This window comes from Phyllostomus discolor, chromosome 7 (genome assembly GCF_004126475.2).
Source record: "Phyllostomus discolor isolate MPI-MPIP mPhyDis1 chromosome 7, mPhyDis1.pri.v3, whole genome shotgun sequence".
NCBI lineage: Eukaryota > Metazoa > Chordata > Mammalia > Chiroptera > Phyllostomidae > Phyllostomus > Phyllostomus discolor.
In genome coordinates this window covers 50,633,880-50,652,094 of record NC_040909.2, presented here as the reverse complement: position 1 = coordinate 50,652,094, position 18,215 = coordinate 50,633,880, and the positions used below count along the sequence as shown (strand labels likewise).

Here is an 18,215-nt window from a genome sequence, read left to right as displayed (position 1 = left end):
CGGCGAACTCCGGCCTTGAGTGGTGGGAAACCTTGTTTCCTGCTTACGGGAGGCACCTACCATGCGCGCGCGCGCGTCTTTGACTGTAAATTGTCGGGGGCCATCTCCCACCACCGCGTGCGTCTCCGGGAACCAGAACCTCGAGTCAGGACCGCACTGGGGAATTTGGGACCATTCTAGTTTTCCTTCAACACTTTTCCTCAAAGACCATGGAAGAAGCCCTAGTGCTGTAGCCTCCCTCCCCGAAGCGTCCAGTCTCTCAGCGAAAAGGCGCTGGTTAACCCAGAGGTCTGTGGGATCCGAAGTTGCGCCATTCACAGCTTTCCCGTGAATTCGTGGAGAGCACACTGGAAAGTATTTTTTCTGGACACTTGGTTATCAGTATATTCAGCTTAAAACATGTGACTTTGTTGCCAATTCATTAATTCTTACCTGCTCTTGAAGGACTAACATGCTACAATTTAGACGTCCATATTTCTTTTAAATGACAAATGAAAATACATTTAAAAATCAGGATACACTAGTTAATTACGTTGGTAACTGATTAGCATTTCTGTTTGATCAGAAAGTTTTGGAAGAAACTTTAAATAGCTTCTTCAGCCTTTAATTTTACAGTAAAGAAAAATGAAGCTCTACTACTCGAGCTTGGTCTGGATTAGAACTGCATCATTGCCCATCTTTCCCAACCTGACGCTGCCTCGTTCATTTCTCTAAAAACAGAAGCTTTTGTTACAGATAAAAGGCAAGTTATTAGTGTCTTCTAAAAATCTAGCGATTAATCTTACCACTCCATCCCATTTTCATTCAAGAAATAAAAGAAATGCTGAGTAAAGATTATTAGTTAACCTGGTTCCACAGCTACATTGGAACAAATCCAGATACAGTAACTGGGGTGTAACTTACATATTTTCAACTAAAATGCTAGATTTTCCCCACAATCTCTTGAAGAATGGTAAATTGGGTTTTTAATCCTTTACCTGGTAGACTTGCAGTAGTTTCACAGAATATTATCCTTAGCTTTAAATAAAAGCTGTCCCCTTAGATTGTTTATAAACTAGTCACCCTTTGAAAGAGATCTTTAGTTTCTGAAAGGTGTTTGGAGTCAGTTCTTACCCAATGTTACTGGTTCCCAGCTACTTAGATGTACCCCCAACATCTACAGATCCCAGCAACCTAAGTCTGTCCTTCGATATTTTTTTTCTCACTCTGGCAGCACAGTGGCATGCAACCTGGCTCTAAGGAAGGAAGACTTTCAAGGTAAGTGGCCTTGGTTGAACTGTGATTTAGATAATAAGTGAAAGAAAAGAAAGAAAGTGGTAATTGATATAAGAAGTGACAAGTAAAAATAAAGTGTAAGAAAAAGGAGTAATTCTGTGGTGTTACTGAAGGAATTTGGCCAGTTGGCCAAACCAAATAATTCCACTGAAAAATTGTACTAGGTATCTGAATTATCTGGGTGGGGTATTATCATCAAGTTAAACGGTTTCCTCCTTTGTATGTTATGTGCTTCTAAATTGTATTTTTATAAAGGATTCTCAAGAGGCAATTATATTATCAGGAGGGACAAGGAATTCTTACCAAGCTCTGCTGATTAGAAAAATGAAACAAACAAGAACAAGTTAACGGTTAATTATCACTTTTTAATGGACTCACTTTAACTGATAATACAACTGTTGTCTTAAATTTTTTTAAAAAAATTTATTGATTGATTTTAGAGGCAGTTTAGTCAAATTATAACACTAGGAAGAATCTTAAAAGACCTATTTGGATCCTGTATCTTTAGACTGCTGTATACTCTGCTCATTACAAAAATGATTATGTTTTATATTTTAAAATATATCTAAAGCTGCAGAATTACAGTCTCCTTTGACAACCAATTTAAATTTAATCAACCTAAATTGTGTAAAGTTGACCAAACTCAGTTCCTTTTAAACAGGAAATGAGACTGTTCAAAAAGAATGCCTCAGGGGTTACTAGAGACTCACATGTGGGTAGCATACTAAAAACTTTGGGCAGCTGGTTAACTTTATGGTGGGCAAGGCAGGATTAAACAACATTCACCAAAGAATTCTTTGAGACGTTTCACACATATAATTCAGTGAGATGTTTCACACATATAATTTACAATAAAAGGACATAAAATCCTGTAAATAGATTTGTTAAATTATTAGTCTTCTAAAATTATATTTGATCCTATAATTAGGTTTTTACATGGTACTCCTTGAAGTCCTAGTCTGTGGTCTACAATAAGAAAGAACCCAACAACACAAATGACGCTGATGATTTACTTTTCAAAATTATCCCCCTAGGTTTTACAAGTCATCTGGAGAAGGTTGTTTTAGAATACGGTTTTCTTACCACAGCTGGATAAGATTCTGATGCCGGAGTTCAGAAGTCAGGTGGGAGTTGCCCTAGGTGAGTCAAAGCAAATAATCCTCAAAGCACATGTTGAAAAACTCTATCAAAAATTGAGAATAACCATTTCCTTTTCCCAAGCAACTTTGTATTTCAGAAAATTTAGAGTCAAGTAAACATTTAGGAAAGGAGTCCTAGGTCCCAGGAGGACAGTGAAAGGGCACCATTTCCAAAATCACCTGGAAAGTATGGGGAAGCCTCCTGCCCACAAATATACCTTGAAAGACCCAATAAATCTGAAATTCTGAAGAATTATACTCCTTTAGAAGAATAATGTGTAATGCAAAGAATTCTGGATGTTAACTACTAAATCACTTTTAATGGACTCACTTTAACAGATAATTCAATTGTTTTCTTAAATTTCTAAAAAGATTGTATTTATTATTTATTTTTAGAGAGAGGGGAAGAAAAGAGAAACACTGATGTGTGATAGAAACACCATTGGTTGCCTCTCGTATGCCCCCAACTGGGGTCCTGGCTCACAACCCAGGCGCGTACCCTGACCAGGAATCCAACCTACGACTCTTTGTTTTGCAGGCCAGCACTCAATCCACTGAGCCACACCAGCCAGGTCTGTTTTCTTAATTTTTTTTTTAAATTTATTTATAGATTTTAAAGAGAGAGAGGACTGGGGGGTAAGGAAAGAAGAAAAACATTGATTTGGTGTTCCACTTACACATGCATGTATTCGTTGATTTATTTTAATATATTTTATTCATTATGCTATTACAGTTGTCCCATTTTCCCCCTTCACTCCCCACCTGCTCCCACCCACTTTCCCCCCTTTAGTTCATGTCCATGTGTCATCAATTCTTTAGCTTCTACATTCCCCACACTATTCCTGCCCTCCCCCTGTCTATTTTCTACCTATTGTCCATGCTACTTATTCCCTATATCTTTTCCCCCTCTCTCCTCCTCCCATTTCCCTGTTGCTAACCCTCCATGTGATCTCCGTTTCTATGGCTCCGCTCCTGTTCAATTTATTTGCTTAGTTTGCTTTTGTTTTAGGTATGGTTGTTAATAACTGTGAGTTTGATGTCTTTTTTTACTGTTCATATTTTTTATCTTCTTTTCCTTAGATAAGTCCTTTTAACATTTCATGTAATAAGGGCTTGGTGATGATGAACTCCTTTAACTTGGCCTTATCTGAGAAGCACTTTATCTGCCCTTCCATTCTAAATGAAAGCTTTGCTGGATAGAGCAATCTGGGGTGTATGTCCTTGTCTTTCATTACTTGGAATATTTCTTTCCAGCCCCTTTTTGCCTGCAAGGTCTCTTTTGAGAAATCAGCTGACATTCTGATGGGAACTCCTTTGTAGGTAACTGTCCCCTGATCTCTTGCTGCTTCTAGAATTCTCTCCTTCATTTTTATCTTGGGTAATGTAATTATGATGTGCCTTGGCATGTTCCTCCTTGGGTCCAACCTCTTTGGGACTCTCTGAGCTTCCTGGACTTCCTGGAACTCTATTTCCCTTGCCATACTGGGGAAGTTCTCCTTTATTATTTGTTCAAATAACTGTTCCACTTGTTGTGTTTCCTCTTCCCCTTCTGGTACCCCTATAATTCGGATATTGGAACGTTTAAAGATGTCCTGGAGGTCCCTAAGCCTCTCCTCATTTTTTTGGATTCTTGTTTCTTTATTCTTTTCTGTTGGGTTGTTCCTTTCCTCTCCTTCTGGTCCACTCCACTGATTCGAATCCCAGTTTTCTTTCCCTCACTATTGGTTCCCTGTGCATTTTCCTTCATTTCTCTTATTGTAGTCTGCATTTGTTCATCTAATTTATGACCAAAGTCCACCAATTCTGTGAGCATCCTGATCACCAGTGCTTTGAACTGTGCTTCTGATAGGTTGGCTATTTCTCAGTTGCTTAAAAAAATCTGGCTCTGGGGCTTTTAACTCTGTTTGAGCCATCTTTTTATTTAATTTTATTTTTTTCCTTTGGTCTGGTCATGCCTGTTACACATGAGGGGCAGAACCTTAGGTGTTCACCAGGGCGGGGCACCTCAGTTGCTGGGTTGTGATGTTTATGTGGGGGTGGAGTCCGAGAGGGAACAATGGCACCCCCTCTGCTCTCACCAGGACTCCAGTCCCCCTTGCCACTTCCCACAAGCAAATTGGGCCCCTCTGGTGCTGGTTCCCAGGTGGGTGGGCTTGTGCACTCTCTTGGACTCTGTGGGTTTCTCCAAGGAGCCTCCTGTGAGGCTGAGAGAATCTCCCCGGCCTCAACTCCCACAGGTGTTTTCAGTCGGTGCCTTTATGCTTTGTTCCCGGCTCTGGGTCCCTGGGTTGCTTGTGTCTGTGTCACTGCACATTTTTGCTTATTTGTCAGCACGCGAATGTGTGGCTGCAGACAGCCAGCTGCCTTGTGTGCCTCACTAGGTCTGCTCATTGCCTCCCAAGCCCAGGGTCTGCCACCGGTCTGTCCAGCTGCCCCTGCGTTTTCTGGGGTCCGCCAACTGCTGTTGCCCCCTGCATGCCCCGCGTCTGCCAGCCACCGATTTTTAATGCTGGGACCCCCTCGACCACTCTCTGTAGGCCTCCGACTGCGCCCCTCCTTACCTGGTCTGGATGTTACGGTATTCAGACTTCTGTTTGGTTCATTTCTCTCTGTTCTGGTTGGTTTTTTTGTTTGTAAATTCTTGTCCTTAGTTTTTGGTTGTGCGAGGAAGTATACAGTGTGACCACCTATGCCTCCATCTCTGGCCAGAAGCCTATTGGTTATTCTTGCTTGGGATCAAACCCACAGCCTTAGTGTATTGAGATGATGCTTTAACCAAGGGGAACTACCCAGCCAGGGCTCAGTTGTTTTCTTAACATGCAGCTGAGATGAACAAATTCAAAAAAATGAGCATATTAAATGGTAATTAGAAAACTGAGTCACTTTCATCCACCTTAAAACATCAGAACCAGTGGTCGAGTAGGGGGAAGCTTTGGGCAATTTGAGTGTAGAATCAAAGTTCTGAGGAGCAAATTTCAAAAGGAAGTAGGTGGGCAGCAAGAACCAAAAGATTCTTTACTGTGCCACTGCAAAGCATCCTCTGGCTTTGACCTTGATTATGATACTGCATTTTGCTGCAGCATCCTCAGAATGCAAGGCAAATTCTGTAACTCCTTCCTTCCTTCCTACCTACCTATCTACCTACCTACGAAGGGAGGGAGAAAGATTAGAGGAGAAACATAATGTGAGAAATACCAGTCGGTTGCCTCCTGTACCCACCTGAAATAGGGATTGAACTCACAACCTTTTGGTGTACAGAATGATGCTCCAACTACTGAGATACTGGACAGGGTAATCCTGAGCTATTTTAAACATACTACCATTACCCTTGCTAGTGTTTTATCATTTTGACTTAGGGGCTTTTATGGCCAAAACCAAAAATTTTAAATCGGTAAATATGTATTTTGATATTCTGGAGAACAGCTGTAGTACCAAAACAGCCAAGTCTATTACCCTGTTTTTGGTTTTGGGCAGTGGGGAGGGGAGATGCCCTAAGGTTAAAGGACATAGAACTTCATGTCCCACAAGAAATCTAGGGCAAGTCAATAGAAGAAGAGATTGCCCTAGAGGAGTCAGTATATTTCATACTGTTTTAATCATTGAAAACCATTTTAATTTTTACAGAACCACGGAAGCCAGTTGAAAAAAAACAACTGAGAATTTGATGAAACCATGCCTAATGCAAATAAATCTCAGGGTTAATCAGCATATCCTTTCAAGAACACTAGGTGGTGCTATAAATTTAGTTTTGAAATTAAAGTACTACCTCAGAAATGGTTGTCTTCATTCAACAAATATTTATCTGGTGATGAACAAGATATTTGGGAAAAATCTCTAGTCTTGTGGAACTACAATTTAGTGGGGATGGTAAGGAGAAAGAGAATGATAAAATAAACATAAATCTTACTGGAACTACAGTATATTAGAAAGTGGTAAGTGCTATAGAAAATAGAGCAGGGAATGGGGTGAGGGGCAGTTGCAATTTTAAACTTTTTTTTTAATCCTCACCCAAGGATACTTTTTCACTACTTTTAGAGAAAAAGAAAGGGAGAGAGACAGGCATTGATGTGAGAGAGAAACATCATCCGCTTTCTCCCACATGCACCTGGACCTGTGATCAAACCTTCAACCCAAGCTTATTCCTTGACCAAAAATCGAAACCACAACCTAGGTATGTGCCCTGACTGGAAATCAGACTCCCTACCTTGTGGTATATGGGAGGACACTCCAACCACCTTTAGCCACACTGGCCAGGGCAGCAGTTGCAATTTTAAAATAGGCTCAGCAGGGTAGGCTTCATTGATGAGAGATCTGCTCTGGCTGTGGTAGCTCAATGGTCCTCATGTCAATGTTTCTCTCTCTCCCTTCCTCTCTCTCTAAAATCTAAAAAAGAGGAGATATCTGAAACAAAAACTTGAAGTAAAACCATGGGAACATGTGGGGGGAAAGCATTCTAGGTAGGGGGACCACCTAGGGCAGAGGCAGGAGCGGTCTGGCTTGTTTCAAGAATTGCATAGGGACCGGGGGTGCCAAGAGGGAGGAAGAAGAGGCCAGCCGGATTGTGTAAAACCTTGTGGCCTATTGTGAGGACTTTGACTTTACCAGTTTTGGATAAAAACACCTTTAATAGAAGTTGTAATTTGAGCCCTGGCTGGTGTGGCTCAGTGGATTGAGCATAGACCTGCAAACCAAAGGATCACCGGTTCAATCCCCAGTCAGGGCACATGCCTGGCTTGTGGGCTGGGTCCCTGGTGCGGGAAGCTGGCGAGGCAACCTCAATGATGTTTGTCTCCTCATTCTCCCTCCTTTCTTCTCTCTTTAAAAATAAATAAATAAAGTGACCAGAGGAGAGGGAATTTCAGGGGGATTTCTGGGAAAAAAGGGGAAGGGTTTACAGGAACAAGTATAAAGGACACATGGACAAAAACAAGGGGGCGTCGAAATGGGAGGGAGGTAGGAAGGGGTGGGGGGTGGGCTAGGATGGGAGTAAAAGGCAGAAAAACTATACTTGAATTAACAGTTAAAATAAATAAAGTGATTTTTAAAAAGTCATAATTTGACTTCCGGCAAGATGGAGGAATAGGTGGATACACCGTACCTCCACGCACAACCAGATTAAACAACAACAATTTAGAGCTAGAATAACACCCAGAACTGATAGAGGATTTATCTGCATGGAAGTCTGACAGCCAAGAAGTTGAAGTAGACCCATTCATCCAGACCAGTAGGAGGAGCAGAGAGGACGAGCCGGTGGGTGCGGGTCAGCGGCGGGTGGAGGTTGAGGAGAACTTTGGGCAAACTCGGCATGTAAGCCATCTGGGGCGCGCAAGATTGCAGCAGTGACCCTGAGTACGCAAGCAGCGGCTGGTGGACCCAGTGAGGTGTGATTGTGGACCAGGGCAGAGTTTGCAACCCAGGATCCCAGAGAAGGACTGAGATCCCAGGAGAACGGAACTAGCGCCATTGTTCCGCCCCCGCCCCCGCCCCCACATATAACATCACAATCTAGTGACTTGGGGTGCCCAGCCCTGGTGAACACCTAAGGCTCCACCCCTCACCGTAACAAGAGCGACCAGACCAGAAAAAAAAGGGAAAAAAAGGAGAGACAGGGAGAGATATTTTCCCAACAGAAGAACAGATCAGTCCCCCAGGACTCATCCTTTTGAGCAACCAAGAAATAGCCAATCTATCAGATGCACAGTTCAAAACACTGGTGATCAAGAAAGCTCACAGAATTGGTTGATTTTGGGCGCAAATTAGATGAAAAAATGCAGGTTACCATAAAAGAGATGAAAGAAGATACACGAAGGAGACCCAATAGTGAAGGGAAGGAACCGGGTCTCAAAACAATACAGTGGACCAGAAGGAAGATAGAAAACAACCAAGCAGGGAAGCATGAAGAAATAAGAATTCAAAAAAACGAGGAGAAGCTTAGGAGCATCCAGGACATCTTTAAATGTTCCAACATCTGAATTATAGGGGTACCAGAAGGGGAAGGGGAAAAGCAACAGATTGAGCACATATTTGAACAAATAATAAAGGAGAACTTCCCCAATCTGGCAAAGGAAATAGTCTTCCAAGAAATCCAAGAAGCTCAGAGAGCCCCAAAGAAGTTGGACCAAGAAGAAACACACCAAGGCACATCATCATTGCATTAGGCAAGGTAAAAACGAAGGAGAGAATCCTAGAAGCAGCAAGAGATAAGGGGACAGCAACCTACAAAGGAGTTCCCATCAGACTGTCAGCTGATTTCTCAAAAGAGACCTACAGGCAAGAAGGGGCTGGAAAGAAATATTCCAAGTCATGAAAGACAAGGACCTACATCCCAGATTGCTCTATCCAGCAAAGCTCTCATTTAGAATGGAAGGGCAGATAAAGTGCTTCTCAGATAAGGTCAAGTTCAAGGAGTTCATCATCACCAAGCCCTTAATTTTATGAAATGCTAAAGGGACTTATCTAAGAAAAGAAGATAAAGAAAAAACATGTATAGTAAAAGGACAGCAAACTCACAATTATTAACAACCACACCTAAAGCAAAACCAAAAGAAACTAAGCAAGCAACTAGAACAGGAACAGAACCACAGACATGGAGGTCACATGGAGGGTTAGCAACAGAGAGGTGGGAGGAGGAGAGAGAGGGAAAAGGTACAGAGAATAAGTAGCATAGAATGTAGGTTGAAAATAGATAAGGGGAGGGTAAGAATAGTACGGGAAATGTAGAAGCTAAAGAACTCATAAGTATGACACATGGACATGAACTAAGGGGGATGAATGCGGGTGGGAGAGGGTGTACAGGGTGGAGGAGAGTGAAGGGGGGAAATGGGACAACTGTAATAGCATAATCAATAAAATATATTTAAAAAAGTCATAATTCAAAACAATGTTGAAGCTGAATTAGTGATACAAGGTATCATAAATTATGGCAAATTAACACTGTCGATAGTAAACTTGGTAGTTTGTGAGCATTTTTAACATACTCATAATCACACCTAACAAAAATTAGTATTACTATCTTCTTTTTTTTTTAAGATTTTATTTATTTTTAGAGAGGGAAGGGAGGGGGAGAGAGAGAAACATCAATATGCGGTTGCTGGGGGCCGTGGCCTGCAACCCAGGCATGTGCCTTACTGGGAATTGAACCTGCGACACTTTGGTTCGCAGCCCACGCTCAATCCACTGAGCTACGCCAGCCAGGGCTGGAGGGTTTTTTTAATACTATAAATAAAGTGGACTTATTCAGTAAACCTTTATTTAATATCTCCTGTGTGACAGGCACTGTGATGGGTGCTGGGAAAGATAGAAATGTGTATAAAAGTCTGAACTCTCCCAAACCTTGTGAACACTGGAAAGATACCTTGTGTCTCAAGTAACAACAATGGAAAGTCGGAGTGCCACAGGTGTGAATTGTTCAAGATGACTCAGGATTTTTACATTTTAAACTCAGATTTTTTAAATGAATCCTCCATCTCACTTTGCACTAAATTTTAGTACAGAATGTCATAATGTCTTCTAATTTGTGGATTACCCTGGAGTGATATATAAGTGTTTCATAGAAAACTGGGATTACTTTACACACTAAAAGCCTGATGGGAGAGGGGCTGGGGGCTGGGTGAAAAAGGTGAAGGGATTAAGAAGTACAAATTGGTAGTTACAAAATAGTCATGGGGATGTAAAGTACAGCATAGGGAATATGGTCAATAATATTATAATAACTATGTATGGTGCTAGGAGGGTATGAAAATATCGAGGGAACACTTTGTAAAGTATATGATTGTCCAGTATTTTGTACACCAGAAACTAAAACAAAAAAATATTGAATGTAAACTTACTTGAAAAAATTTTTTAAATTTTTTAAAACAATGGCAACAATAGTAATCCCACAGCATTTCCATTGCCTGTCCAATTTACATATGTCCTCTTCCTAGTCCCAGCCATCCATCCATTCGTTTATTTGCTCATACAACAAATATTTATTGCATGTCTGTTTTGACATTGTTCTAGGAGACACTGAATGTATTATAGTAATAAAGAAACTATTTTATTTTAGAAAATGTGTTTTAATATTTAAAAAATGCTGACAGTTTCCAATCGGACAGTGTAAATCCTATGCAAAAGTAAGGTACAAGTGTCATTAGAGCTTTACTTTTGCATTTCTTTGTTATTAGGCTCACACTGTGAGCATTATGATTATATGATTGATTTATAAAAATCTCTGCAAAACCATCTAAGACAATGGGCATTTTTCCTGATGTTAATGATTTGGGACTTAGTTGTAATACACAATTAGAAAATAATTTATCAAAACCTGGGTGGCCCTGGCCTGTGTGACTCAGTTGGTTGGAGCATTGTCCTGTAAACTGAAAGGCTGCAGGTTCTATTCCCAGCCAGGGCACACACCTAGGTTGCAGCCTTAGTCTCCAGTAGGCAAACCAATTGATGTTTCTCTCTCACACTGATGTTTCTCTCCCTTTCTCTCTCTCAAAATCAATAAACCTGTCCTTGGGTGAGGATTCAAAAAAAAAAACCAAACTTGGGTGGATTTACAAGTTTATAATATTTATAAATATAGATGTTTATAATAGACTATCCCATTTTATGATTTCTGGAAGCTCTTCGGTGTCAGTTATCAATTTCATTTCTCATATCAAAATAACTGTTGAGCATGGATGAAGCTGGAAAGCATTATGCTAAGCGAAACAAGCCAGGCAGTGAAAGACAAATACCACATGATATCACCTTTAACAAGATTCTAAACAACAAAACAAAAAAAAACTAGCAAAATATAACCAAAGACACTGAAATAGGGGATAGTCTGACAGTGACCAGAGGGGAGAGAAGAGGGAATTTCAGGGGGAAATGGGTAGGGTTTACAGGAACAAATTTGGAGGACACATGGACAAAAACTAGGGGTGGGGGGCAATGGGGGGGAAGGGGGGAGGGTTGGGTGGGTGGGCTGGAATGGGAGTAGGGGGGAGAAAACTGTACTTGAACAATGATTAAAATAAAAAAATAACTTTGAAAGATATTAAGGATGTATTATTTGCAAGTTTTTACAACCTTTTTCTTAATTGATCAGTACACTTGATGTACTTGATCATGAAATCATTAGTGAAGATGTTAGTGACCATTACTTGGTAAAGTCAATAGGACAGGGAATTTGCAAACAGAAAATCCAAGTCAAGGCTCCGCCATTTGCTAGTTTGTGACTTCTGCAAATTACGACTGAACTCTTGGTCTGTTTTCTCAACTGCCTGGAATGGTGCCTGGCACATATTAAATACTCTATAAAAATCTATTGAGTGAGCCCTGGTTGGTGTGGCTCAGTGGACTGAGCGCAGGCTGCAAACCAGGGGGTTGTTGGTTCAACTCCCAGTCAGGGCACATGCCTGGGTTACAGGCCAGGTCCCCAGTGGGAGCCACATAAGAGGCAACCACACATTGATGTTTCTCTCCCTCTCTTTCTCCCTCCCTTCTCCTGTCTCTAAAAATAAATAAATAAATTTTTTTTTTAAATCTATTGAGTAAATACATGAGAAAACAATTACCCCCAGTTTTTAGAGAAATTCTTTCCTATCTTTTCACCAAATCCAGATAAAACTCAAGATGAATAAAAATATTGGAATGTTCTTAAAGAAGAAATTGAAGACTGGAGTTGGTTCAGCATATGATATAGCATCTTTTCAACTTGCACCTCTGAGACACTACTCAAGGGGGGGGTTGCAATTTCAGTGAGGCCTCTTCCCACCTTGTACATTGATGATACAGTTTACCTGGCTTGCCTGTTTCCCTTTTTTGTTCTTTGAACTGATTAATGTATGAAATAATTTACTTATTTATTTACTATTGTTTATTGCCTGTCTTTCCACCTCCACCCCACCCAGCACCACAGTGAGCTTTATGAGGGCAAGGATCCTATTCTGTTTATTCTGGTATGGAATAGGTGTTCAACCAATTTTGGAATGAATGAATGGATGAACGAATAAACGTTTCAAAAGAGAGAAAGGAATCTGGGAAGGGCATAAATTCTGTCTTCCTACAAGTCTTCCCAGATTAAGGTCACCCCCATTTTTGCACAGAAACCTCCATGAGGTATAAATGTTTACTACTTTATTCATTCTCGGCATGGCTTTACTTGTATATCTGTACACTCATCCTGTGTGCGCTTGTTGATGTTTTTTGTGTGAATCTTTTGTTCACTCTAGAGCTTGCATAAGAATTTAGCTTAATATTTATGACATCATGATAGGACAAATCTGATGAGGTTGAGCTCCATCCTGTAAAGGCTATTTCCTGTATGAGCAGAGACTTCTTTTCCGAAGAAAAGTCTAGTAGCTGTTTAAAAGCATGATAAAGCTCACCACTTAAATTTCTCATCAGGAAGGAACTGGAAGAAGTATTACAGCAGAATACAAGAACTAAAAGTATCATACTTTTTGCTGAGAGTGGCCACTCCAAAATCTTTCCAATTAGTGGCTGTATTTCTCTTTTAATTTCAGTTTTCTTAGGATTACAAAATTAAAACATTCTGTTCTTATTTTTTACAAACCTAATGTCTTCATGGAAACCCCCAGTACCTTAGAGAATTTTTCTTTAAAAAATACAGTACACTATAGTCTTTGAAATAACTGTGGTAAAAAAAAATCTCTTTAGGTTGAAGTAATGCTTTTAAATTGCTTGGAGATGGTGCAGTATGAATCTTCATATAAACTTGTACCTCTCATTTAAAACAAAAAATGAAGGAAGGGAATTATCTTATTAATTATTTAAAATACTTGGTGCAACTGTTCCTTATGTATTAATCCAAGTACTTGGAACAATTACACTCAGTGTTAATAACATTGCCAACCTTTTCCAGTATGCTGCACTCCAAATACTATTGTTTTCATTGACAGCATTTACTATTATATATGCATATGAAAAACAGGCATTTTCATCAGAATTATCGTAATAGCATTAAGAGATTATTACTTTTTCCAATTTCCTTGGAAGAAAATTCACTTAAATTAGATTATTTATTACTTGACTGCTTTCCTATCTTGCCTGTATGTTTGGTAACTGGAGTCCGTGAAAGTATAAACTTCAGAATAAAAAGCATGATTTTATACTTTAATGATTTCAAATAAAAAAGAAGTGCTAGTTTGTGCATCACTTCTTTCAAGAAAGTTAAGTCTGTGTTCTGCTTAGCAGAGATAACACTTTTGTCCCTGTAGGTGGCCCCCCTGGTGTAGCCATTAGTTGCTAATTACTTGCAAACAAATAAACAATTAACTCCTAAAGCTGCTGGCTGGGTATTCATTGACATGCTAAAACTTTCTAAGACAGGATTTTTAATTAGTGACGTTCTAAATCCAGCCCCCTTGTCAGCAGATCCCTAAGGTGAACTGCAGGAAGATCCCATCCCTGTTCGTGTGGGTGCAGAGCCAGACAAGAGGTGCACAGAGGCCAGAGCAGTCGATCTGTGCAGCCCCCATGAGGATGTCTCCTAGCCTTCAGGAAGGTGCTCAGCTTGGGGAAAGCAAACCCTCGCCCTGCTCCTTTTCAATTGAAAGCATTTTAGGATTGGACCAGAAGAAAGACTGTGTTCCATCCATGAAACCCCACAGGCCCTGGGCAGACACCTGCAGCTCCTCAGGTATGCTTAATTTTTAAAACTCCTTTATTTCTTTTGCACTGTTTGATTTGGCCTTTAATTTTATACTACTTAGAGTTAGAAAGAAACTGCAGTTTCATCTAATTATATTACTGAGGTACCTAAGACTTTTAATGTCTCCAGCTGAGTCCTATGGGAAATAGAGAGAGTATCAGCCTTGAATCCAAGTGGGTATAGTGTGCACTCACAGGAAATGCCAAGAACCTGCATTTACTTCAGAAGATCTCTGTTTGACACATCAGATATTGTCTTTTTTTCACTGAAATATAAATGACATTCAGAAGCCAAAATGTTCTCTATCACCAAGGCAGGATCTTCATTTTGTTTGCTTTTTGGTTGATGAGAGGTCATTTCTCTTATGAAATCCAGAAAAATGCCACTTGGAAAATTAAAGACAAGTTCCTGAAATTCTTAATAGAACTTTGTGGAATACAGGATTGGAGACCTAAGATGGGGTTTATTTTTCTGTTTTTAGAGGAAGATACTAACCTGTGTCTACCAGTCCCGAGCCTTCCTAATGGGATCTTACTCCCTTGTACTGTGGATTACCCAGTGCCAGCAGAAAGAGTTTTGAAATATGAAAATTACTTTTCAGCCTCAGAAAGACTGTCTTTGAAAAGAGAGTTGAGTTGGTATAGAGGCAGAAGACCAAGAACTGCTTTTACTCAAAACCAGGTGGGAGTTTTTTTCAGCTAATAACAATATTGCAGAGGCTTTAACTGACACCCTGTTGAGCAAAAGCCCATTCACTTGGGATTTTAATTTAGGCCTTATTAATGAAACAATAGGATGTGTATCATTTTTAGCAATTTCTGGATAGTCCAAGTCCATTTTTTTATGACATATCAAGAATCAACATTTTAAATAACTATTTCCTTATTCTTAGATTGAAGTGTTGGAAAATGTCTTTAGAGTAAACTGCTATCCTGGCATTGATATCAGAGAAGACTTAGCTCAAAAATTGAATCTAGAAGAAGACAGAATTCAGGTAATTTTCAAATTTAGTTATGCCTGATGATTGAAATGTTAAGAATAATGAAATAATGTCTCTGAGATCTATTTTATTTCTCCTTAACTTCAGATCTGGTTCCAAAATCGACGTGCAAAACTGAGGAGATCCCACAGAGAATCACAGTTTCTAATGGCAAAAAAAAACTTCAACACAAATCTCTTGGAATAGATAGAAAACTAAACGTGAAATTATCTTCCAATTGAAGAACATGAAGAATCAATAGAAATATCAAGTTTTAAAAGTGTGATGTTTCTTTCTGCATTTAATCTGAACATTGTCATTTTTCTGAAAATATAATGTAAATAATTACTATTATACCATGGTACCTATTATACTTGGGCACTTTTAAATACAAAAGGCCTTTTCTATGTATTTTAATAAACATTTTCAGAAAAAGCCAGCTATTTTTTAAGTGAGCAAATTTAATCTAATAAATTAGTTTGCTAAAATCAATAAGCTCATAACTAAATGGCTCCACAAACTGGATTATGTTTACAAACCACTTCAAGTAAAATAATCTGAAGAATGGAGGTGTGATTTGTTTCAGTAAGTTTCCTTCAAATGCATTTTGAAACATGATTTTGCTTTAATATATTATAGAATACTTATGCATAAATCTTTAGTTCCTCTTCTGGCATAAAGCAGTGAGAATTTTTCACCATATATCAATACAAATCCTTATAGAATGCCAGTTTAAGCTTTTTTTTTAAAGCAAAGTCATTATACGAAAGTAGAAATATAAAACTATTGGTTGTTATATTCATACCACTGGTACTACATTGCACAAAAGAATTGAGCTGCAAGTAAATGCAAATTTAAAATATTTTTCTAGGTTATTTAATGCTGTACTTTAATTTCGCTCATTAAAGTGACAATAATCATTTGGCTTATATCTATTTCTAGTGTAATGACTTCCAATCAGCTATATATTTTGTTACAAGTAATATGTTGACTGAGAAGGTAAGATAACTGACCTGCCTTGGGTATGTGCTCTGACATAGTTGCTGGATATAATCAGGGAGCTTTCTGGGACAAAAACTATGTATTTTCTTTGCATTTCCCATTGTACCTGTCAATTAAAGACACAAATAGGATTAAGTAGCATCACAAGAAAAGAGTCCTACCACTGGAAATCTGGGTATTTGTTTTCCAGTTAATTCATGGAAGGCCAAAGTGGGTGTTCTTTTTGAAATGTTAGCTTGAGGGCTCTGACTTTGTCTCCTGAAAGCCTATTTCAGCTTTGCCCATTTGAATTGAATTCTTCCTTGCTTCCTTTTTCTTTATTTCCTATTCTTCTTTCCTTTACCCTTCCAGAGCTAACCAAAGTAGAAGGTTCTTACTGATTTTTTTTCTTTCCTTTTTTCTTATTGCACGAGAAAGCCTAGAAGGAGTTTGCATATTATCTCTGAGGAAAAGTAGCATGACTCCGATTTTGAAGCTTTTTAAAATCATTTACTGAGAGCACGTATGGTGGCAGAAAGCTGTGTCCTAAAAACTGGTCAGCAACAAGCTGTTTCACTATTGGTGAGATGGAGAGGGGGGAGGAGGAAAGAAGGGGCCCACGGGCAGTAAATGGAAGACCCACCAGGGGCATTAAATGTTTTCCAAGGAACACTCTGCTGTCATACTGGGCCACTTTTCCAATATAAAGAGCTGCTTTCATTAATATGAAATTTGAAGCACCAGGAGCTTTCTTTCCTCTTTATTAGGTTCTGGTGAAATTATACTAAGTTGGAGGACCAGAGGTCATGAGGAGTGGGTTGGAGGGAAAAGGGTCACATGATATGTAACTTTTTCAAACAGCCTTTTACTTTAATCCCAAATGCCATATTTACATACTGCAAAAAATGCAAGCAATATAAAAATAGAGTGAAATCTTCCTCAAATCTCATCCTTCACAGATAACCATCATTAAACATTTTGTAGATCTTTTGGTGTAAAAGAGCACATACATATGTGTACACATATATATGTATACATAGGTACACACATACATATTTATTTTTGCTGTTATTTTTAAAAATATCACACTTGGTATTCTGTCCATCTTTCTGACAGAATACCAAGTCATGTCAGATATATAGCTCTGTCTTTCTTGATGTTTGCTTAGTTTGGTAAAGATTTCAAGTCCTGTACATAACAAACTATTCCACAATGTTAATATTAATAAATAAATACTTTTGAAATAGTACTTTTCACAAGTGGAGATTTTTCAAAGAATAGTCATTGTTTATCTAGAATTTATCTAAAGTTAAACCTAATCCCCAAATCTCTGAGGATTGTGAGGATTCTGTATAAAATTACAGACATTAGTAAAAAATTACACAGTATCATATACATTCCTCAATGACTAGTAATGCACTTTAATTTTTTTTTAATTATAAAAACTGATCACACCTATAAAATGTCTGGTGAGGGAAGAAACATAGTATTTCTAGAATATCATTATCTCAGTTTTTCCCAGTGCAATTTAATGTAACTGATTTGTGTGGTTCTACACTTCAATTTTGTTTATAATTGAAATGAGTTGTATTTATAGCCGAAGTTATATATTCTTAATGAATCATTTATAATAAAAATGATGCCTTTATAACTGAAATAGCAAATCAGAAAAAATTTAAATACTGGAATTTATAGTGTTAAAGTAACTGTAAGTATGATCACACATCCTTTTATATTTTCAGATTAATAACACTACCATTAAATATTGTGAATTTAGTCTATAATATGTAAGAAGCAAGATAATATACAAAATCAATTGTGTATTTCCCCTAAAATCATTTCCGAAAACCTAAAAGATAAGGGCTTATCTTGTTAAAAGAAATAATGAGTCAGTAACTTTTTTTATCAGTTTTGATTGATAGTAATTTGGAAAGGATATGTGTATATTCAGGAGAGAAAACTGGACTTTGAGGAAAAATCAAATGTGATGACAATGGAAATGAAAATGCAAGGTACAATTATCTTCCCCTCAAAACACACAGACTCTAATCCACAGCTTATCTCTGCTCCTGTAATTCCAAGCCTTTGTCTCCATTAATGCCCAGGACAAGGTGAACAGTAGTACAAATCAAACTAATGCAGTCAGGCTAATACCTGGAGCGTCTCTATTATCTGACCACTGCCCAGATAAGGTTAT

The 18,215-nt window shown here is 38.7% G+C and overlaps 1 protein-coding gene across 4 annotated transcripts; it reads left to right on the top strand.

Annotated features, from left to right (window-relative positions):
- The first annotated feature begins 47 nt into the window (after positions 1-47).
- On the top strand, positions 48-17,568 carry HESX1 (HESX homeobox 1). 4 transcript variants are annotated; one of them, XM_036030944.1, is made up of 5 exons: positions 48-1,257; positions 13,964-14,046; positions 14,540-14,739; positions 14,951-15,052; positions 15,146-17,568. In XM_036030944.1, exons 1-5 carry the CDS (start codon positions 1,223-1,225, stop codon positions 15,242-15,244), a joined length of 519 nt encoding a protein of 172 aa, XP_035886837.1. In that variant the 5' UTR covers positions 48-1,222; the 3' UTR covers positions 15,245-17,568. The 4 variants fall into 4 exon arrangements, with proteins under 4 accessions (XP_035886837.1, XP_035886835.1, XP_035886836.1 ...); XM_036030942.1 differs by having other exon boundaries at positions 49-1,257; positions 13,782-14,046; positions 15,146-17,567; XM_036030943.1 differs by having other exon boundaries at positions 49-1,257; positions 13,779-14,046; positions 15,146-17,567.
- Positions 17,569-18,215: the final 647 nt, after the last annotated feature.